Source organism: Sitophilus oryzae, unplaced genomic scaffold, assembly GCF_002938485.1.
Source record: "Sitophilus oryzae breed Bouriz unplaced genomic scaffold, Soryzae_2.0 scaffold_1440_pilon_pilon, whole genome shotgun sequence".
In the NCBI taxonomy this organism is placed as follows: Eukaryota; Metazoa; Arthropoda; class Insecta; order Coleoptera; family Curculionidae; genus Sitophilus; species Sitophilus oryzae.
In genome coordinates this window covers 4,046,329-4,070,607 of record NW_022146105.1, presented here as the reverse complement: position 1 = coordinate 4,070,607, position 24,279 = coordinate 4,046,329, and the positions used below count along the sequence as shown (strand labels likewise).

The 24,279-nt window shown below is 34.0% G+C and overlaps 2 protein-coding genes across 10 annotated transcripts in view; both read left to right on the top strand.

The window, feature by feature from the left end:
• LOC115876840 (plasma membrane calcium-transporting ATPase 2) overlaps window positions 1-16,222 on the top strand; it is a 99,321-nt gene extending 83,099 nt beyond the window's left edge. For 6 of the 9 annotated variants that reach the window (XM_030892821.1, XM_030892818.1, XM_030892819.1 and 3 more), the window contains 3 exons: window positions 8,424-8,492; window positions 10,014-10,028; window positions 12,417-16,222. In XM_030892821.1, coding sequence (XP_030748681.1) covers window positions 8,424-8,492; window positions 10,014-10,028; window positions 12,417-12,638 — 306 coding nt within the window. In that variant the 3' untranslated portion in view covers window positions 12,639-16,222. Of the gene's footprint in view, window positions 1-2,241; window positions 4,206-8,423; window positions 8,493-10,013; window positions 10,029-12,416 lie in introns of those variants that run through there. The other 3 variants (XM_030892826.1, XM_030892827.1, XM_030892825.1) reach the window with 3 other exon arrangements.
• Window positions 16,223-20,955: 4,733 nt separating this feature from the next.
• On the top strand, window positions 20,956-23,047 carry LOC115876839. The gene is made up of 4 exons (XM_030892817.1): window positions 20,956-20,972; window positions 21,145-21,229; window positions 21,283-21,440; window positions 22,241-23,047. The coding sequence occupies exons 3-4, from the start codon at window positions 21,340-21,342 to the stop codon at window positions 22,779-22,781; spliced, it is 642 nt and encodes a 213-aa protein (XP_030748677.1). The 5' UTR covers window positions 20,956-20,972; window positions 21,145-21,229; window positions 21,283-21,339; the 3' UTR covers window positions 22,782-23,047.
• The last annotated feature ends 1,232 nt before the right edge of the window (window positions 23,048-24,279 follow it).

The following is a 24,279-nucleotide window of genomic DNA, read 5'->3' as shown; positions in this document are numbered from 1 at the left end:
GGTTCACATATATAATCGAAGTTTTTTGTACGTTTGATAGCCAGCTGAACCAATGAAAGAAACTGAGGTATAGGGAACCGTTGGGTGCCTCAAGCCAAATTCAGCCACACAAAACAAGTATGTAGTTTGTAGTAGGCCTTCTTTTAGATGAGATGCGATACCTTGCTCTTTTGCACCCTATATCATGTTAGATGTTTTTTAGAGCAAACCTTCCTGGATGTGTCTTGTCGCCCCCCTTCCCCTGTACCTCATTTAGAGTAGTGGTACCGTGGTCTATGTATCTTTCTATACCAGTTTTCTACCAGTAAACCAAACCGAAACCATTCGCGTGCTACCGACAACACAGCCTATTACTTTATGTTTGTTACAACATTTCGAGCTTTTTCATGAACTCACAGTAAGATATTTCACCAACAGTACCAATTAAATTCATTATTTTTACCATAAGAGTTCATGGAAAATCTTTTACCGAAAAATGTTAGGTACGTCGAATGAATGGTGGTGTGATCTTAGTCGATAGAGGAATAATAAATTAACTCCCCCTAGAAGCCGCTTCTGATACTAACGGGTGGAAGAGTCTTAACAAATGGAAAAATCCAGCTTTGTCTTGAGGTATTAGTTTCCTGTAAATGTATGTTAGAGTATGCCCTATTCTTGCTCTATCTCTAATCTCTCTCTGTTCTATCTTTTGATTTTCTTCTTATTTGGTTTGAGACTAGAGGATCCTGGGAACTGTAAATAACAAACATAACCATTTTTAACAAAAAAAAACACATTGCATTATACTATTCTAAAATCTTTAAAGTAACCACCTTTCTGATACGTTTTTGCACATTCTTGATTTCATCAAGTTTTTATCAATATTTTTTCGTCAGGTTTATTCAGTTGTTTCAGTTAATTATGATTTAATTTTGTATATAATGTGTCTACTTCTTGTTAGATTTAGTTTTTATCAGTACAAATAGTGCGAGATCCGACTGTAAAACTTTGCGTGTATCTAATATATTGGTGAAATGTATTTTGAATAAAACATTATTAATAACATAGTAATAGTAATATCCAGCACTACTAAATTTTGCCGTATTTTTTTTAAATAAGTACCATATTACTTAATAATTTTTAATTTGTGATATATTTCATCAAAAGGAAATAGGTAACATGCATAATTTTTAGCCAGATCTTGGACTATACAAGGGGTTTAAATTATCACCAGCTTCTCCAAGAGGAGACTGTATTTACTGCTATTATTCATACGTCTTATGGAACCAAATTTCTTGAGACAGAAACCAAACAGTTTACTTTTGTTTTTCTAAAGTGCCCTTGTACTAAAGTGTGAATAATAGAGTGAGCCGATTTTTTATCTAACCTTGGTTTTTTGATTAACATATTAGAAAAGTGCTTTTTAATTATCAAAACATCAAGGTCTGTGTGATGTGTGAACTAGTGTGAATGTTGAATTATGATGGAAGCTGAGTTAACTCGAAAATTTGTGACTTTTTGAGTGTGGACATTAACTAAAGCTGCTGACATACACCACAACTCAAATCTAGAAATATTTTTAAAACCAAATAATAATGCATATCCAGCTAATATATTTATATTCTCTGAATTATATGTAAGTTTACATAGCTTATATAGTCAAAATCTGGTAAAATGAGAATTTTTTGTTATATAAATTTACTATACCTTTCTTTTTAATTGGAAGTAATTATTTTTTCGTCTGTCTGAAAAAAAAAATTTTTGAGTGGTGGTAGATGTCAGGGTGGACAGAGTTCTGGCACAGCTTATTCAACACCAGCTGACTATCTTGTGACGGCTTAGTCTGTCCTGTGAAAGCATACATAATTCTTATAAATGAAGAAACTACACTAGAGCGTTAATAATCCGAAAGACTAAGAATTATCACTTTACTACACTGACTTGTACTTGATTCCTACTTATCATAGAATTAAATGACATTATAAATATGATTTTTATTTGGTAAATTAGGAATTAAAAGTACAACCTACTGTAATTTTTAATGAAAATATCAGATAATTGTCACTAATGTCATATATTCTTTTACTGGGCAGACTATATGACTATTACTGTAGAAAATGAAAATAAATCGAGATAAGCTGCTGATAATTGAGTAAGGTGTAGTTACGGCCTGGCCGCCCGTGCGTGGGAGCGTGTGCACGGCCGAACGCGAGCATGCATTCCCGGCCCGCCTGATGAGACCCTGCTTCCCTGTGTTTGCAGCTGCGAGTAATCAGAGCTTTCAAGTCCACCCTGGAGGACCTAGAGGAGCGGCGCTCGGTACATAGTTTACACAGCTTACACAGTTTGCGCAGTTCGCGCAGCCACACCGGCCCATGGCCTCCGCGGCCGCTCTCAGACATCACTTACATTGACGAAGACCCGGCGCACCCGGCTCAGCGCCCCAAGGACGACCAGCGACCCGCGCCTTCCCCCAACACCCTGCGCCTACCCATCCACCACGCGCAGTACGCGAGCCCCGCCCCCGCGGATTTGCCTAAGCCCGTGCATGAGACGCGCATCTAGTGCTGTCGGTCCTGGCCGCAGCGTGCCAGCGCGCATCAGCGGCCCGAGCGCCGCCGTCTGCGCGCGCACTCCCTTAACACCTCCACTTGGTGAACGCACAGTGATAACGCGCGCGATGCCTACTTGCCGATTTCATTAACTGGGCCACCCACAACTCGATTTCTCCGATCACAACCAGTAACTGCCATTACTACTCTTACTTACGCCTTTTTTAAACACATTTATACGACATTTGTTCACTAGAACTGTACATTTATAACTGAATTATTTTTTTACTTAAATCAATTTATTATAATTCAGTGATATTAATTGTTAAAGTACAGTGTATACAGGATGGTACTTATTAATTACTCCTTGCCTAGTTGTAATGCTTATTAATATAATTATTTTATTTCGTATTAAATAAACCAAACTTGTACATGTATGTGAAAACGTTTTATTTTTACCTCTATATTATTTACTTTTATTTGCTATTGTTATAATCTTATTTTTATAATTTTTATCGACTCTATATCTGTATAGGTTTTATCAAATAATATATACATATGTGTTTACTAGAATATTATGTTATTGAATATCAATTTAAGTAAATGTAATTAAGGAAGGCGTAAATGAAACGACATATTATTACTTTATACGTTATATTATTTTAATTCTCTGTAGATAAAGACTTTTTACACGATATTAATTGTACTGAGACTGGCTAAGAAGCACACCTACATGTAGAATATTCGGCAGTTAGTGTAAGAGCAATTTTTACGCACAGTAATCGGTATAAGTAGCTCAGCATCACCTCACACACGAGATTCACTAGTGCGCACGCCTGGTTTAGGGTTACAGCGTTGCGGTCTGGACCGCCCTAAGCTAATGGACTAGTGTGTTATTTTTTTTTTGTTTTTTAGCAAGCCTTTCTTCCTTCCCATTACGTTTTTATCCTTATCATTGCGTCGTTAACCGATTTCCTTAACCTAGTCAAAGTGCCACAACAACCCAGTCAAATTTTGATTATACGATTTTTTAGAACTACTGTCAGTTTTTTTTTCTTTCAATATTTGACTATTAAATATATTTTTTGTATTTTTTTACTAAATAACGAATATAGACAATTTCTAGATAGATGAGATGTTTTTTTTAGAATGGAAGTGTAAGAGTGGGTCTAAAAAATCGTACAGGAAGGTTCTCTGGGTAGAAACTCGGTATTTTAACTAGAAGAGATTTTTTAGCTTAGCACTATAAGTAGACAAAAACTTTGACCGACCATTACTACAATGTATTATTTTGTACATATGAATATTTCGTCTTTATGTAGACTAGCTGTATGTATAGCATATTAGAGTTAGTAACTCAGGTTAGTGGTAATGGAAACAAATGATATTTTTTATTTTTGAACTTGTTTAGCGCATGCACACTATTTGCGAGTCAACTGTATTGTGTGTTAAAGACGGCCAACGACATATATATGAAATCGGGAAGCCTTCATACCTCATTAATATTGTAATTATTAGAGAAACCGAAATTTCTATGTGCTGCGCTGGGCTGTGGGTCAGCAGGCTACATTTACTTAATATTTTCGATATTTTCATTTATATAAGGACCTTTAACATTTTTACATATTTTCTTTGTTATCTTTTTTCCCTCAAATATATACAATTTACCTCTTATATGTTTTTTTCCTTCTATCGGGGAACAGATCCCATAGAAACGAGACTGGATAATGCAGGTCTCCTTTCAACTACCTCTGTATAAATTAATGGAACCCTGTCATTAAGATAGACTCTATAATATACAGGGTGGTCCGAATTATATTCGGAAAAACTTCGGCAGAATATTCTGCAGATAAAAATAAGTAAAAAAGTCCGTATAAATTTATGTCCTAAAATGCTTCGTTTCGGAGATACAGGGTGTAGAAGTTTGATGTTTATTTCGTTTTTTTCCAGATAATTTTTGAGCTAACATCGATACTTGTGTCTGTGTGTTTTTTGATATGAGAAATTCGATTTCGATGTGAGTATGACTCCTACTTGTCGAGGGCGCCACCTACATATTTTTTAGTTGTTTGGAAGAGTAATAACTTTTTGCCCTTACCTGTATTACACTGCTAAGTGAAAAAGTATACATTTCCGTCCGTAAAAATCGCTACGAGTAATGGGTCTCAAGATATTTGAAATCGGAATTATTTTACAAAAATTATATATTATACAGAGGCATTTTTTACGCAAAAAATTACGGAAAATATAATTTTTGAGTCAATAGTTTAATACAGATAAGGACGAGAAGCTTTTCGAATCAGTTAAAAAACATGGAAGTGGTGCCCCCTATGAGTAAGAGACATTATATTAACATCGAAATAAAATTCCTCATGTCGAAAAACTACCAGACACCGATTTTCATCCAAATATCGACGTTAGTTCAGAAATTATTTGAAAAAAAAACGAAATAAAAATGAAACTTCTACACCCTGTATCTCCGAAACGAAGCATTTTAGGACATACATTTATACGAACTTTTTTACTTATTTTTTCTTCTGCAGAATATGCTGCCGAATGCAATTCGGACCACTCTGTATGTCTCATGAAATTTAGCAGGTCAAATTATAGAATATTTTTTGATTAGATAGGCTTAGTTATTACACCTTCTTCTATTGAAAGCATTTATTAAACACGCTGCTGCACTCATATTCATTTATGGAGACATAACTGATACTCTTAGTTGAACCATTTAAATTTTTAATTTTTTGATTACATTTTCTGTGAGTGTTTGCGTTCGCAAAGGTATCTCCTACAAATATTTGAAACTCTTTTAATTCGAATGAGAATCTATCAATTTTTATCTGTTCTACAACAACTCTCAGTCACGCAGACCAGTAGGGGTATGCTTTTGGAACCTCACAATGCTCGAAATGCTCTGTTCTTAATATTCGGCACTGAGCCAAGCAAAAGTACACACGTTTGAGCAATCGTGTGTCTGTTTTTTTTTCGAACACATTTTCATAGATCACGTGTAAGCATACCTAGTGATGTAAAATTACCGGTAATTTATAAATCGGTAATATTACGGTAACATTAGTAATTTATAAAAAACAGCTTTGTAAATAATATTATTTTTTTTATTTCAAAACAGTAAAAACATTACAAAAAAGACAAGAACGTTTTTAAGCTAGTCAGAGTGGCCTATGTTATAGTACGTGATAGAGTGGATAATGGTAAATCATCCTTAATCTTATATGTTTCTTCTTTCTCTTTCGTTAATTGAGTTACTTCGAAATCGATATCTTCTTCCATTTCTTTCTCAACAGCCTCTACCATTCTTGGATGTTCTCCATTTAGTAAATTATAATTTTGGGCAATACAGGGTTTTTCAAAAAACATGTGCCATCTCTCGTGGGGAGATTCCTGACGTAACAATAAGATTTATTTTTCATATCAACATAGGTTCGATTCTGCTTTTTTTCTTAGCTACAGGTATTAAAATCTTAATATTTTTTCGATTTATTATAATTTTCTTTCCAAGTACTATAAATACGACAACGGCGTGCATATGGGTTATCACTGGAATATTTTTCTAAAAAAAAATGTACGCCACTAACTTTTTTTAACTTGTTGGCGAAATAGTGTAAGCAATTTAATGCCGATTAAAAGTTGTCTCTTGATATTTTGTCGATTTCGGCCTCCTTGATGAGATAAACGCAATTTTTTTAATTTGCCTTGATCCAAGTCTAATAGCAACCTTTAAAAAAATTTAATAGCATTAACTTGCGAAAGTTTTAAATAAGTACTCATTGATTCCTCATCAAAAAATATGAAGAAAAGTTCCTATAAACATGGGTATGGAAATGCATAGTTTTAGAGTTACAGGATGTTAAAATTTTTTAAAATTAGGTTTTTGGTAATTATCTTAAATACCATAATTTTTTATTTGAAATTGCTGTATGTTCGACTAATAGTAATAATAACTAATAGTAATAATATTTAATAATAAATTAGCTAAAATATACAATTTATTAGTTTCATTTTTATTTTAATTTTATTAATTGTGATTAATAAAATTGCGTTTATCTTATCAAGGAAGCCGAATTCGACAAAATATCAAGAGATAACTTTTAATTGGCATTATACAGCCTATACAATTTTGATATCAAAAGAAAGAAAGTCAGTGGCGCACATGTTTTTTTTTTTTTGAAAACTATTCCCTGATAACACATGTGCACGTCCCTGATGAATTTATCGACACTTTTTTAGCATTAAAATATGTAGCACTTATAGTAACTTATACCCTCAAAATTTTTCGTTTGAATCACAAAAAGTACTTAAAAGAAAATTATATTAAATCGAAAAATTATTAAAGTTTTAACACCCTGTAGCTACGAAACAAAGCAGAATCGGACCTACATTGATATGAAAAATAAATGTTATTTTTACGTGAGGAATCTCCCCACGAGAGATGGCACATGTTTTTTGAAACACCCTGTATAAGTAAGTTTTTCGGCCCTTTCCACGGTAAGATTGTTTCTTCTAGACAAATCCGTAAGAACTGAAGATTCTTTCCGTTACGGCTGTTTACGATAGTAAATTTAAATTGACTATAGCCAACATCAGTGGCGGATACAGAGGGGGGCCCATGGGGCCAAGGCCGCCCCTAAAATCTATAAATTGCGTTAAATATTAGGCTTTTGGGTTAAAAATGGTGCCCTAAAAAGCATATTCTACATTACTTTTTATCTGCCCCCCCCCTAAATTATGCAATTAGAGATTGGCTTAAACAAGTCATAAGTTGCTTGTATTTGTATCCAAAATTCGTTTCGAAGCAGAAGGCTTACTGTGTTTGGTGAAAGAACATCATAAATATCTGGGCTATTATAATCATCAACTACAAAGCTTTTTAATGAGTGTCCAAAACGTTTTTTAGACAAGAAACAGCAGCCCCATCTTGTTTTGACAAAAAAAAAAAGGAAAAGAGTAGAGCGGAAAAAATATATAAACATTTCCAGTGTTACCGATTTTGCGGTAATATTACCAAAATTACCGGTAATATTACCAAAATTACCGGTAATATTACCAAAATTACCGGTAATATTACCCTTTACATCATTAAGCATACCTGAGTAGCCTCCACGTTTTCTTATTGCAAAAAATACAGCGACTAGGCTTGTTAACTTCTTATTTCTCCAATTTAGTCAATATACAGGATGAATTTCTATTCGTTTTGTTTTATTTCTTTACAACCCTCTTCGTAGATCCATCTTCGTCTTCCAAATTTGTAAATATTAAGCCTGTCTTTGTGACGATATTTATATTACTCTGAAATATCGTATTAGGTCCTTAACTCCTTTCATATTAATTATAGTTGTAAGTCGATAAAATTTAAGAACTTGGAATGATATAATGGTAGGTTTCTTTGTTAATTACTAAAAGGGTTGTAAAAAATATAAACCCGTAGATTTGGTAAGGTGCATTTTGTCCCGAAATTTTTTTTCCTAAATATGAAGCTTATAACCTTGTGAAAATAATCCATTTGAAATCAATTTGGTATGTAGCTTAAATATTGCATGTTTTTTTGAAATTCTGTGAACAAAAAGAAGTGTTTTTGCTCGTAGGAGGTGATTTTATATATTGAACGCGATAAAAATGGAGAACACTGTCTTTTTGTTGTGGAAAGATTAGATTAAAATAGCGATAGGGTAATGGAAATTGGAATTTTTCAGGGCAAGTATGTAGGCTTTACCAAAACTATGACCCTGTATATATAGCGCTGTTTTTTTTACAGACTTATTTCAGGTTTACTTAGTAGCGTCTATTATTCTGTGCACTATCTTTTATTGTTTTGTGTCTATCACTGTCTGTCGAATCACTCTTTAATGTTGCCCTTTATTACTCTTGAAGGTGATAGGTGGTGAATTACAAGAACGTTTGATTCCAGTTCCATACAGCAAGAGCTCAACTGACCAAGCTGTAAGCTGCTTTTCCTACATCTTTTCTGTCTGCTGTGTAATTCGTATGCGCTCTCGCCCTTGTTTGTATATTTTTAATGTGCAGCCGCTTCCACTGCTTCATATTGCGCTGTAAAGGCACTCTCAAAGCGATTTCTTCAGGAGCTTCGGTACTACTTCGGAGCCTTGGCCAATGTTGAAGCAGTGAAGTACTTTTTAGCCTTTTCCGTTTTTTGTAGTGGTTTGGTTTTATTTTTATTTAGTTTTTTAGTTTTGATTTAGCATGCCGCATGAACCCTTTGTTCGATTTTTGGTTAGTTTATTTCCGTTGGTTAACAACGTTTAGTTCACAGATGCATAAGATCGCTCAAATCGACAAATAGCTCGGCCGAATGATCAAATTTTATTTGTTCAAATTACCGTCGACCAGGCAGATTCGCGGTTCAATATGTATTGTCTCTCCAATTTTACCTTTCTCAACACCCCTTATTTATATCTTTTCCTTTTGGTTTCGACACTTTTTATTAGCTAAGGAAAAACTACTTATTAAGAGCCAATATCTTTAATTGTTGGTATAAATAATGTAAATATAAAGCCAGAAAAGTTTATGTTCAAAAAAATTGTATCAGGTGAACGGCCAAAAAAATAATTTTTATTTTCCTCGACTTTCTTGATATTTTCAACCTCATATTTTTTCAATAAAACCGCCTAAACACTTATTTCCAGTACTTAATTTTATTCATGGTCGGCCTAATCTATATAGACAGTCTTAACAAGAAGAATGTTTTCTTTGTGTCACTTCTTTTTGATTAAATTCAAGAAAGCTGAGAAAAAATAAAAATGGAACATTTTTAGCCTACCCAACATCAAGCCAAACTGTTGAGTGATTTTAATGTATATAGAAATAATAATTGTTAGAGACATACAATGTTAACTTGTTCAAAAAAAGTAATGTAGATTTTTAACAGTAAAGTAACTACGGTAAAACATAGGCTAAATGTTTTTCGCTTGCCTGGTAACATAAAAAGTATTTTTCGTATAGCCTCGAATAATAAAACTAAAAGTTTAATCTCGATTATTATATTCTTAGCGCCTGATGCTTTTTAAAATTGGCCGAATTGGCCTCATTGCACATAGTTATAGTGTTGTTTGTTAAATTTACTGTAGAGGCTTCTATTTATTTGTATAAAATTGTTTCCGATAAATTTGTTTTTTTGGTATTGTATAATTTTACACAATTATTTTTGTATGGAGACGCACATTCGGATATGGGATGCCCCCAAGGTTTCTTCATCCATGTGACGTTGCCATACTCTATTGAGAAAGTGTACTTAGTTTTTGTTTTAACACAGTTGCGATAATTTTTTTAAAATAAAAACCTATAAATCTATTAACAGATTTTATTTTTTTGACTAAATGCCAAGTTGTGTTTAAGTGGCCTTTTTTATTATTGTTTTCGTTATTATGTGTGTTTTATCGTAATAGTTTTATTTATGAGAGTTTTGGTGTGTTTACTAATACCCACATATATACATACATACAGGTGGGGCAAAGTCAAGTAAGCAATCTAAGAAATATCTGGTAAAAACTGTATGTATAAATATTGTTATTCGTGTGTTGTTAAGTGGTGCTCAGACAGTTAAAACTGTGTTTTTGTGGAAATTGCAAGTTCAATGTTTTTATCCTGATTTAATCACTCGCGACCAATTGCGATGTTAACATTGCAGTTCAAATAACTATAGCCTGCTGTCTTGTTTATTTTTTTCGGACTCGACAGCTCACATCATTAAAAAACAAAAAACAATTAATGTTTCCCACCGCTCTAATATATTTCTCTGACGCTGTCAAGTTTCTTTTGATTTGCAAACTAAAAAAAGCCAGTGGAAAAAATAAGTGTAGATAAGTCAGACAAGTATGTTAGAGTGCATTATAAATGTTGACAAACCTCATCAACGTCAACACCTTCTACCTATACTCCATCTTATTCCTTCCATATATATGTTGAAGTTGACTGGAGGCAGCTTTTTAGTTACAACAGCTTTGTATCTCAGCCTCAAAATGTCTAATCACGGCATGTGTCACTATATTTGCTGACGTGGCAGTACACACACTGTCGAACAGCCTATTTCACATGTATGTATGCAAGCCACAGCTAATCGTGTGGCATGTATATATGAAGATTGCATGTTTATTGTATTTAAAATAAGGTAGATTTTAGCCTGTAAGTTCTACATTTTCTTTTCAAGCTAAAAGTATGATTAAAATCTATCTTTTTTGCTCCAAGAGTGGGTTCTCCTCTATATACACAATATTTTACTCATTCCCCAAATATAGTCGTTTTTTTTTCAAGCTACCATGTAGATATCATTAAAGTTTGTGTATCCATCTTCTTAAATAGGTTTCTGTTTAATGCACGATATCACTGCACAGTGTATGTTTCCCATATATTCTCATTTTACTGCTACATTTTAACAGAAGATGGGTATATCTAAGCTAGGCATAATTCACACGTACTTAACCTCGCTAACATTACCTTCTGTAAAGGAAATTGTCTGTAGCACGATATAAAATCCTATGCTTTTATTATTAATGGGGACCGTCAGTAAAATTTTTAATTTGTAAATATAAATATATTAAAACTCTTACTGGTCGAAATTTTGACTGAACCCAATCCTTTTATGTAATTGTTTAATGCCCGAGTTTCAGTTAGAACTCTTCTAGAAAGTAAAAATCCCAAAGAAAATGTATTTTGGTAAGTACGTTTTAGAAAATATCTCTTCCTAGAAAACTGCCCTCTTTATATATATAACATTTTTCTTAACTAAACTAAAACAAAAAAATTCTTAGGTATTGGTATTTGTACAGATTGTGTGTATGTGTTATTAGGCAAAGTAGATTAATATTCTCTTAAATAAGTGTTTAGAATAATGTAGATCCGCCATTTAGGGCAAGTCGTCGATGGCCATACCTCGCCACTAACCTTTACGTAAGAACTATCAGACACGATCTGACTTGTAAATAATCGCAACTGATGTTAGCCTACCATTTTTCTTTTTACTTTTAGAGATTTAAGTTGCATTCTGTATTAGCTAATTAGTCTGTAGAGGACCTTTCATGCTAACTCGACGGCTTGCTTCAACCGCTTTTAGTCATCGACCAATCAGTATTTTGGTTTTCGAATATCGCTTGATTTTTAGGACGAAATGACTTGTTGTAGTTGAATTGTAATGAATTTAATATTCAGCTGTTTGTAAACATATTTTGTTTTTATAGTTTGAGAGGTACCATTATACAATACCCTGAATATTATTACTTTAGAAAAAAAAATATAACAGAAACATACCTATAAATATAATCAACTTCTGTAGCATATTCATCAAAAAATAAATAAAAGGAATAGGTGGTAAATGTAGTTAATTATAAAAAATACTAATAACAGCAAGACCGTTATTACACAAGGCTGCGCAGGAATATGTTTTAGCGTGGAAATTTAAATAGCATTTCAAAATTGAATTATTTTTAGAACTAAAGATTTTTTACAAAGCTGTAGTGCAGGAAAGCGTCTTTTTATCAATAAAATTGTTAATTTTTGTATAAAATCGTCAGTCCCCAGCAACAATGTGTGAAATGTGAGTATGCTATATTATTAGACAATACTTGCGTAGCTTTGTGTAAGGAAGACGCAAATATATTTAATATTTGTAAAGATTGCGTACTAGGCATATACACCTGTATACTGGTTGGTCTTAGGTAAATACTTAAGAATTTTAGATATTTGAGAAAATAAAAACCGTTTAGACGGGCATTATCGTGGAGAAACCAATCATGGAGCTTGACAATAAATAACTGCACGATTTGTTCTCTAGAATGTGCTAACAGCTCGCCACACGACCCGGAATGATCCTATTTTAATTCTTTTCGTTTTGGTGTTTTCTGTTAATTTCAGATCCGAGTAGTTAATGCTTTCCGACAGGGCCTAGACGCTCGATACGGCGAGCACAGCAATGCTTCCCTAGCCGAGGTGCTCCGCAAGCAAACCTCCCTCTCTAAGAGGTTGTCGCAAACTTCTTCCATAGAATATGCGGACAACATCCCCGACGAGCTGACCATCCCGGAGATCGACGTGGAACGACTGTCCTCCCACAGCCACACGGAAACGGCGGTCTAGCCGCCGACGGGCCCCATGCGCAGCTCCACTCGTACCTAACCCACGCAGCAGTCGTGACGTCGTGCGCCGCGCGCCGCGCTGCGCCAGCGGCTCTCACCAGTACCTGTCGAGTGCGGAGGCGCCGCGCGTGCGCCAGGGACTAAGCAATAAGTGGGGCTAGGCCGCCCCAGCCAGGTGCCTATGCGGGACGGGGATCCGCACCCCGCACCAATTCGCAGCCTTTCGCGGGACTCTTTTTCTTACCCAACCGAAGCATTTGGTCGTCCTCGTACGCGGGCCTCCTCGCAACCCGCTTCCATCGGGGCTTCGAGCGTGCCCGTAGCACTTATCTGCCAAAGCGGAGAGAGGCGGTAATCATTCACGCACCTAGATCGTTCTCTCGACTGTCCTTCGGCCCAGTTTTTGCGTGCCTGTTCCTTTCTCAGATCATATAAACCAACATCGAGACATCTATCTTTTTAAACAGCTCACTTTATGCTTTTTATATCTCTCACATCCCAGATGAAGATTACTTCTTTTATCAATTGGTCAGACTTGTTAATTAAAACTTTGTGAATACATAGTTATGAACAAAGAATATATTCAACCAACAATAAAGATTCTGGTTTCTATAATAATCTATTGTTTGCACCAATTAAAAAATATCTGGAATATGCCGATAGATTAAGCCTTAGTATCAAATGTCTTGTAATATGACTGTGCCAAATTATTTGGTGAACTTTATTAATTAAAATTTTTTAATATTATTATTTTTTATTTATTTTAGAATATATAATCAAGTATGCATAATTCATGAGAGTAAGATATATATATATTCTTGTAACACAAGTTATGAAGGTTAGTTTACATGATCTATAGTTCCTTCTGACTCAAGTCGTTTTCCTATCTCCTTGCTTAGTCAACGCTCCCATCAGTCGTATACAGTGCTTTACCTCACTCGACTTAGTTTCTAACGTTGAAATGCCTGATCCGATCGCAGAAGCAAACCACTGTATACAATAATAAATGAACTGTAGGCACTAGACTTAAGAAACGCTCTGGGAATGTTTTTGTAATGTAATTATCATAATACTTAAAATAAATATGTAGATTATAAAATTAGATGGTAGGAAACTAAAAGTACTTAAAAGTGACTCCCAGTAGATATAACAAAAGAGAATCAGATTTTTGGAAGTGTGTCTTATAGAGGCATTTTCGGGTTGGGTCGTTGAAATAAAATGAAGAAAAAACAGGTTTAACGGACAGTCTTGAAATATGTAATTTTGTACTTAGTCGCAATTGTTTGTTAAGCACTAAATTACGGCCTCTCCCCAGTTGAAATCTATTATTACCTAGGTCTAAATTATACAGTTATGTAGATAGATTAGAAAGAAATAAATTATTAAAATTAAATTTATGAGACTTCCGAAGCACGCAGTTGTTCTGTTTCGCAACAACTGCGCGCTACGTTTAGGCGATGCTGTTGCTTAAACCTAATATGGTTTTGTATTTTATACTAACTCGTTTATTTTGTTTGTAGTACTCCGTTTTATTTGTAATATACATAGAACTTAACATAATGAAGTGTCTACTGGCAAGCCTACGAGACAGGTAGCGACGGAATTAGCAAGCGGATTTTGGAATTGCAACAACACCCGTTGTATTTTTGAATTGTTTTAAGCTCCTCAAGCCAACAACACTTACTTTCAATCGTTACGAATGAAAAATGTTCTACCGGGTTACACAAAATGATTTTCGGTAAGGGATTCAATCTAATTCAATAAATAGTCCATGTATCTATCTAGAAAATTTAACCAAAGGTGTTAATCCAATTCCTCGACTTGATCTTGTTTAGGACCTATCTTTTTTTGGAGCGTCGCAGTTTTAAGGTAGATATGTGATAGATATAGAGTGATACTTGCGATTTCTAGTGTATTCGTGTATGACGGAGGAGCCTGACCACCGCGGCTTGTCACACGCACATACTTATACATATATACATACATAAATATATATACACTCCGTATCGGAATAAGCTTGTCCTCTGCGAGACCAGTGGTTGGCGGTGACCGCCCCATGATACGATTCTCCCTTCTGTTTAGCGGCCTAGTAACGGAGCTTGTCGTATCTTGGGGCTTTTCGCTTCTTGCGGCGCTCACCTCGCAAGCAGTTTGTCTTCGCCCACCACCGCGGGACTGCGCCTTTGTCCACTCACCCTCTGACAGGGACGTTGTCCTGCTCTCGTCTGTAGTCTCTTAAGTCATTATCGGCCGGGTCCGTGGTCCGTCGAGCCTCGACGGACCTCTGGACCGAAGGATAATCTAGTACAATTCCAAGAAGAAACAAAAAGATTTTCCTGACCTCACGTTTTACTAGGAAATAGTTCTTAAAGGGGTGTTACCAAAGTAGACCGAGTAACCCGAAGGCAAATAGACTCAAGTGTCGGTGACGCGAGTCACAGCAGCTCGCGCAGATTCCTCCAGTGACTCGGCGCCCTCGACATGTTGGACGAAGCTCCTATTAATGCCAAATATTTGTGAGGTGGCATTTGAGTTGAATGTTGTTATCTGTAATTTTAATGGTAAAAATATTGAATCGTTAATTTGTTATAATTGTTATTTTATAATATAAACTGATGTATAAAGCTAGCCCGAATTCCGCCTTTGGCCGTGAAACAGCGATGGTCACAGACGTATATGGGGTGAATCGGACATGTTCGGAATATATTCGAGTGCAACTCGTCTACCTAATATATACATAACTTTTATTGTCTGTCTTATTACAATGTGCTTTTATTTATAAAATAAAAGGTCTTGAGCTTTAAATTAAAGAGAGGTGAATAATAAACCTAATATTTAAGGTATTACTGTTCCATTTCAGGATCAAATATAATATTTTTGTGAAAAGGCTTTTTTATTCCTTGTTACCTTTGTTGGATTTTTCGCTCTAAAAATTGTAAAGTTTGTTCCAAAAAATACTTGTAATATAATTTAAGAAACTAATTAAAAAATGCTACAAATATTTTCATAAAGGTAAACGTTAAATCATAATTCAAATATAATCACGCATATATATAAATATTAAATTTTATTTAACTACCTACCTAGCCTCTATGTAATTTTATCTATCCCAAGAAACTGCAAAATATGCTTAGCTTGTAGTAGTTTTCATAGTTATAGTATACATAATATATACTTAAAAAATCTTTATTATAGTAATTATATTGTATAATACTATAATTATATTTAATTATACAATGCATAAAAGAAATTCGATATAGGTTCTAAACAGCACCCTATACTGTCGTGCTAAGATTGTTCTTTTTTTTTGTTTCCTTATATCCAGATCTCTCCTAGAACGACTGAATAGACACTGTATTTGTTGAATAATTTGAATATAATTAAACCATAAGCAAAATAGCGATCACTACAGTTTAAATACCTATCTAAAAAAATATATTGTATAAATTTACTGCAATCCGTTTTCTGGGTAGAGGCGCTGCGCGTCCTCTCCCCAGATTTTGAGAGTGGTTTTGATATTTTTGTAAATTGATGGGTCTTCTTACGCCGAAGAAATATATGACAAAGTATTGTTTTTTAATCCTTTGTTTTCTTTTTTATTTCATTTCCTTTCCCAATTATTCCGCTCACTATACTCTAGTTTTACTATTATTCTGAAAAGCTTAGATTGATTTAATTAATTTCTCACTTATCTAAGTAAATAACATAAAAGTACCGCACGATCGAAAAAAAAAACGGCGTCAGCGATGGCTATGAAATGAAGATCGCTGTCATTTTATACGTTTATATATAAGTTTATATAATTATATGGGAAATGTCAACGATCGTCATTTCCAAGCCAACTGGACTCCATTTTTTCTCGATCATACGGTATATCTATAATGTCTAATCTAAGCAAGAAAAAAGTATTCTTGGGATACATATATACAGGGTGTCCCAGACTGAGCGTGCATTAGAAGTTTCTAGAGAACCACAATATCTAGACCGGAGATTTTTTGCGCATCATTGTTTTACAACGAGATCTATCTAAGAGATCTATCGATTAAAAATATTTTCAATATGGCGGCACTTCTGGATATACCGGAAGTTGACAGCAACTTTCTTATTTTAAATGGGTGCCCCCATTTTTAATTTCATACTTGAATTCTCTGTAAAATTCTTTGAATATTGATGTTAAACACTCTATACCTAACATCTAACATTAACCGTTTTTGAGAAAAAAAAACTATTTAAAATTATTGGACGAAAACAAGAACGGTAAACTAATAGGATTGCTCATCCTCATAAGACGTACGTTCGCCTCTTCCCGCGCTTCAGCTGACAGTTGTGACGTCATTGCAGATTGCAGCCCTTGTCAAAGCCTTCGTGGCCTTGTCATGATAATGTGTATATTAGTTGCCTATGGTAAACTTATAAAAATAACAGCTAAGAAATTTTGAGTTAATTATTTTGTCAATTTTAAATGTGAAAAAGGTTTCTTTAAAGTTTTTAAAGCTATAGAGTGTATAAATACGTTCATTTTGTATTGTGGATTGTGACAAAGTGCATACTAAGTGCCCACGATTTTGTTTATTAATTATTTTAAAGCAAAATATGGAAGTACTCTAAAAAGAATGCTTGCAAAAGGTGATGCTGGGAACTGCTGTTCTTAAAAATGCATTATCCGAGTATTTAATACGATTTATACAGTTAATTTTCTATACTGCATACATATAAGGTGTTTAAATAAATAAACCAAATAATGAACGTTTTGCATTCGGTAACCAATAATGCACGTGTGTGTATTATTGGTTGCCGGATAAGGACTAATAACCATGACAAGGGCTACAATGACGTCACAAAGCGAGTAGTTTTCGCATGCACCTGGCGGACACTTTTGGCTGAATGAGCAGTCCTATTAGGTTAACTGTTCTTGGGACGAAAAAAGCTACTTTTCAAAAAAATTTGTATAGCCTAAACGTCAAATTTAGTGATTACCACAGCTACTGTGCCATAAAGAGAAGACATCTGGCTATCTATTTCAGAAATTAAGTGGTTCAAATGTCATATAGGAATGGCGGTAACTGTCATGGAATTGAGCGATTAAAAAATTATCAAAAATCATTTTTTTCAAATGGAAACCAACTTTTTTTATTTCACTAGTGAAAAGGTTTTTCAATTCTATGGTAATATATAATTTATTGGTAATATATAATTATACCAATATATATAAATACTTGAGAATATATATATTATTCCTATATATATATTCATAAGCATGAATATATATATAGGAATTTACCATTATAATAATATATCTTGGTGAACATCGCAAAACGCAACTTTGCCCCAGTTTAACCATGTTCGAATTACGGTTACCGAGATACCATTAGACAAGGAAAGAGAGGGGACAGCAGGGGGACAGGTAACACGGCAGCTGAAAGTGAGGCAAGTTGTCACCACGCGAAATTCTCCAATGGCGTAGCATCAGAAATTAGCTTGTACCTAGACGGTACAAAATATTTATTAAAACGTATAAACTAATATATCGTTCATTTTTTAGTAATGCATATACAATTTTGTATTTTATAGTCCCACCTTTATAATATTAGAATATCTAAGTCGATAATGCAAAATTTATTTAACAGTCACAGTGGACTGATTATCAAGACAATTATTTATTTATTAACATGTGTATACAGGGCCTATTTTACCATAAGGCCCATAAGGCCTGGGCCTTGGGCCCGGTGGTCTGGGGGGCCCGTTAAAGGTTGTGATATTAATAATTTCTTGAATTTTTGAATTTTATTGGAAAAGAGGGCCCGAATTTTTGCTTGGGCCTTATGGCCCGACCAGATGAAAAATAGGCCCTGTGTGTATAATGTATAATTAAATAAAAAATAATGTAATACCATATGTTTTATACGTGTATATACATATTCTACATATAAAATAACATAAAAACTATACAAAACGACATCGAAAAACGACGGCGTCAGCGATGGCTATGAAATGAAGATCGCTGTCATTTTATATGTAAAATTATATGGAAAATGTAGTCGATCGTCATTTACAAGCCACTGGACGTCGTTTTTTTTCGACCATACGGTATAATAATGAATCTAGCCATTCCCCTTCACACTTGCGTACAGATTCAATGAATAATGTAATTTTTAATATTTGTTACCTTCAATCATAAGAATATCCTAATTTTCCACAAAAAAAAACAATTCTAGAAACTTTGTGTTATTTTATTTATTTTTAAATTTTTATTAATTACTCACTGCAACTATTATTATACACTTAAATTAGGAAATTTTTTGAAAGAATATTTAAAAAAATATATGTAGTAACAAGTAACAAGTAGCCCACCACAAGTTTGTCCACCCCCAGCAAATCTTGGCAGGTAAATTTAAGTTTTATATAACAACTATACATATAGATTTTTTATCACTAGAATTTTAAATTTTTTTATAGTTTACAATTATTTTACATATTTGATAACAATACTTTATACTTTATACATTTTTTTACATGTAAAATATATAAAAAAATGTTTATTGCAGAAATTGTATTTCTCTGATTATAATTCCCTACGCCACTGGAGAAATCCATGCTGAGTAGCATTATTTAGAGTTTCAAACATTAATTATAATACAGGATATTGAAAATACTACTTGGAATTATAAAAAATAGTTTGGTTTGGATGTGGTACAAAACATATTAAAAGCATTTTACATATTTTTACTGCTATAATGAAAAAATGTACATTTTATGACCACATAACAAAAGTTGTGTATCAATTTTTACCTGTGAAATGTAATTCCAGCCACTTTCTTCTCGCTTCGGCCTTTGCAGCCATACGCTGAACATCTCACCATACTAAACAATACAGTTTATAAATTTAAAACAAAACAGTTGTCACAAAAAAACATAAAAATTCGCTCGGTGTCTCCTCGAAGTCTTGTCACCAAAGTATGGCCGCCGATCGAATTTTGGCCTCACAAACCGATCACGGGAGAATATGCGTGTTAGCCGTCCCCTCTCTTTCCTTGTCTAAGGAGATACCAATGCTCGACTTGTGTCTAGCCCTAGCAGGCAACTATTAAGCCCGACCAATCACGTTAGAGTTTTTGATAAACACAAATGTATTAACACCCTTCAAATAATCACGCTAACCAACCTGATTGGTCAAGCTTAATAGTTGACTGCTAGAACTAGACACTGCTCAATGCTCGTACCTGTAAAGGACGGTCCACACTTGCTATATAACACTGCTATATAGCAAAGTTATATAACATGTTACATATTTTTTAGTTATATTTAGCAAATTTCGATGCTATATAACTTGCTAGATGTCATCCATTTGTAGTCGGTAAAGATCAAAAGATGTTGTGCAACATTGCTATTGTAACATGAAACAACGTGTCCACACTTGTTAAATTTCTAGTTTAGCCGCTCATATTATCAGGGACGTGCGCGACAGAATCTTAGTGTGGTGCAAGAACAGTTAACCGTTCTTAGTTTACCGTTCTTGAGTGTGGTGAGCTGATATTGGTTTGTTTATTTACTGGTTAGTGGGCTTGGACATGACGATCGATGACATTCCCCATATAATTTTCCATATAAAATGACAGCGATTTTCATTTCATAGTATGTATTTGGAAAGAGAAAAAGTTGAGAAAAAAATGCGTTATCTAATAGGCCAGTTCCAGAGGGAACAAAAAGAAATGCAAATCAGGTACTGCATGGTTTAGACGAAGTGGATAATTCAAAATGGTTTGCTTTTGCTTTTAAGTTATTAATGATTTTAAAAGACAGAAACACACCACGAGAAACAGCCGAGGCAAGTATTGAAAAGATAAGCTAATTAAGCTAATTGAGTTCAACTGTGTCTAGATCTTGCTGGTAGGCTATGGCGGACTCAAAACCGCTTTTTTTCTCGACTTTCTTTCCCTTTGTTCAAAAATAATTACGCACGCCGCTGCTGCGAGCTGAACCTCTTTCTCGCCAAAACGATTCATGACTACGAAAACTATAATGTGGACGGCCCCCGGTTTTTTAACATGTTACATGTAGCTTGTTATATAGCAATGTTATATAACATGTTACTAAATGTGGACCCTCCTTAAGGAACGCACCATAAGATAAAATAAGGAAACAGCAAACGGCAACACTGTAGGATACACGAGTTGACTAGCGGGACGTAGAAACTAGTGAATAGAAGCAGCATCGAAACGGAAATCGGAAATATCGATGTTTTTTGGACATCCCTACATCCCTAATACATTTTTTATCAGGTTTTTTATAGGTTATACGACTGTACTTTTTTATAGACTATAGTCAGCTGCTTTAAGCCCCGTTCTCAGAACTGCGTCGTGTCGACAGCGACACTGATTGACACTTCAAACGACCAATGGGAGCTGTACTAAATTTAAAATTGACAGCTGTTTGAATTTTGTACAAATCTGATTGGTTCTTTTGTCGTGTCGCTGGCGACAGTCGCAGTTCTGAGAACGGGGCTTTAGTGGAAAAAAAAATTATCACAGGTTTTATCTGTGGTTTTTATTCACATCTGCGACAGACTGTGATCAACTGTGATTTACGTTTCTGGTATACCACGTTTCTTTCACAGTTTCTTTTCTCTATACTCTATCAGTTTTCAGTTGAACTTGAACAGAGAATTCTTATTAACGATAACGTTAGTTACCGCTGTTAAAAGTATGGCATCTAAAATGGAAATGGCCGAAGAGAGTTCTTGCACTTTTTGCGGCAAATGTGATTCCACTCTGGAAGAACACATTCGAACCCAGGCGCATCAGAGGTAAATTGTAAATTAATTGCATGCATATATATCAATATATATCGACCAGAGTATCGACACCATCAACCACCATCGACACAGTCGATGGTCTAGAACACATAACACAAATGTTATAAGTGCATTTTCTAGCAAAACTGAGTTGAACTCACTAACAAATAATTTAGGCATAAATTTTCTTATGCACACTAGTGGTAAGTAAAATATTCAAATTTGTTGGTGCCAGGGAGCTTTCTTCCATTTGTTTATAAGTATAATCAAAAACGCAAATTTTGGCGAACTTATAAACTTTAAAATTCATATAACTCAAAACATACATTTTTGTACTTACATTTGTAAACTAGACCATCGAATATTTAGTGGCAAAGCCCTTATTCACATATTCACATTACCCATCTTTCACATACTTTTATTATAATTTAGAATGCTTATACAGTCTATTAAAAAAGTATCTCCATGTACTTCCTGTTTTTGGTAAACACATGAGAGTTCTCAACGTATTGGTTGTATTAATTAAAAGAAGATGCTATTATCTTGCTTTATGATAAATCAATAAGCAACAATAATTGAGTAATATGTATGGACTTTTTTATTGGAGATTATTTTGTTTTTGTGGAATAATTAACTAACTTTACGTCAGTTCGTTAGTAAACCAGTATTTTCAGTTTAAATATAGCATTTTCCTTTAGTATATACAACCAAACCTCTGAAACAAAATTTAGAAAGCTTGATTTACCAGGAATGATGCTAAGTGTATGGAGACATTTTTGATAAACGATATATATACCTATTTTTTCTTTTAGTAAAGTTAAAAGTCTGTTTTGCCACTTTTGTGGTCTTCAGTTGCTATCAGATTCCGAGCGCATGAAACACAGGGAAGAATCAGATCATAATAAACAAATGTTTAAAAGACACACTTTTCATCCTCTATTGAAGCTGGAAAGTACTACTACGAACATAACAAGAGTTCTAACATTACGGAAATTAGTTTGCTATCTATATTATTCTAATGCATTTCCATACGAAGTTACTTTGGAACATCTAAAGTACTATCAGTCCGAGATCAGCAGTTTGATAGAAAAGCATCAGTGGTCTTCGAGTGCAATGGTTGATTCCCCTATACTGGTACTTCTTGAAGAAGATTTAAGAAAAATTTTGGATTGTGATACGGAGTACAATTCAACTAGAATTGACATTTTGAAGAAGATTATTAGTTTGATAAGCCTAATGAAAATAATTGAACGTGAGTCATCAGACCCATACACAGACCTTTACTACCATGTACAAGGGTGGAATCAAAATTTTGCAAAAATTATTGAAGATAATTGTTTGGACCATGATTAGTAAAAATATGTAATAATTTTGTTTTCTTTACAACATATATTTTTCAATATGGATTTTCTTTTTAATTTCTTATTGGTATTCGTCCTGTTAATCTTTACATTACATTACTTACTCTGAGCTGTGCTCCGAGACTCGAAGTTTATTCATATTAGTTGGTATTATTCAGTTAATCCCACTATTATATAAGTTTGTATTATGTTACTTTAGTTTAATCAAAGTGTACTCTATAAATTATTCCAAATAAAACTTCACATCAAAAAAATATATATTAGATATTTTATTATAACCCTTTGTTATAAACTAAATAAAAAATCTTGCTATACTATAGGTATTTCTTATTTAGATCAGAGACAACTAAGTTAAGATCTACTTATTATAGGTTTATCAGTATCAGCATTATATTTATGTGATTATATATCAGTAACGCCTTATTACTGAGTGCGCCGAGACGACGACCATTCGCGCCATGAACTTTGGTACGTCTGATGTCGAGGATGGAGAGCTGGCCTTTGTTAAAGCCCTGAGACTGTAGCTTTTTTCGTTTTCCTGTTATTACCGATTCTGAACCGTCCTAGAATTGTGATGCGTATGCGCAGAAGGAAATATGAAGACATTATTTCATTTGCGCATGCGCTGGAGAGTTCTAGGACGATTCAGAATCGATAATAACAGGAAAACGAACAGACCTTGTATGATGAGTTATAACTCAAGAAAGGGGAACACACAATAGATCTATAAGGTCGCGGTGATTAACTCCCCTCCTAAACATTCTACATCAGTAACGCCTGTGAAAGTTGGTATATTGATTTGTTTACTAAGATTTATTTTGTGTTATATAAATGTTTAAAAATCATAGAAGATATCATCAGCGCCGTAGCGTGGCGTCAATACAATGGGATGTAATAAGTAACTGAAATTAAAATTTTATCAACACAATAAAGTTTTTCCTTTTTTTTATTAGTCTTTAATTTTGAAGATACAAAAATAAAATATAACAAAAAATGTAACAGGTTAAAAAAATAATCAAACCAATTTAAAATAGAACTAAATTTAGGTAAAAAAACAAAGCTATGAATGTATCTCTTAAATTTTAAAATTAAGATCAATTCTTTTAGTATGTATTCTTATTTGCGAAAACTTTTATTACATTTTCTTCAAATGAAGAATGAACTTTCAATGTTCATCATAAATCATCGTAGCCGGTAGTATTCCATACATTTTTCTCCTTGGACTTTTATCTTTTTATTGACATTTTAAACAAACAACAAAACAGAAAAAGACAATATTACAAAAATTATTGGGACTATTACAAGTCCCAAGGTACTTCTTGTCTAAACTTTGTAAAAATAGTATTTTACTTTTAATCGGTCTCCTTTAAGCCTGTTTTTTTTCTGATTCATCGGTTCGTTGTCCAGTTTCCGAGAACAATCGCTCAGATCGCACAGAATTGACAACCATGATCAAATCGACGGTTGAAAGGAGAAACTGCTAATACGCC

What these genes read in the sequence shown, in the direction of transcription:
- LOC115876839 (XM_030892817.1), top strand. Translation starts at nt 21,340, where the DNA reads ATGGCATCTAAAATGGAAATGGCCGAAGAGAGTTCTTGCACTTTTTGC. An exon ending in CGAACCCAGGCGCATCAGAG is followed by an intron (nt 21,441 to 22,240) that starts GTAAATTGTAAA and finishes TTTTTCTTTTAG; the next exon opens with TAAAGTTAAAAGTCTGTTTT.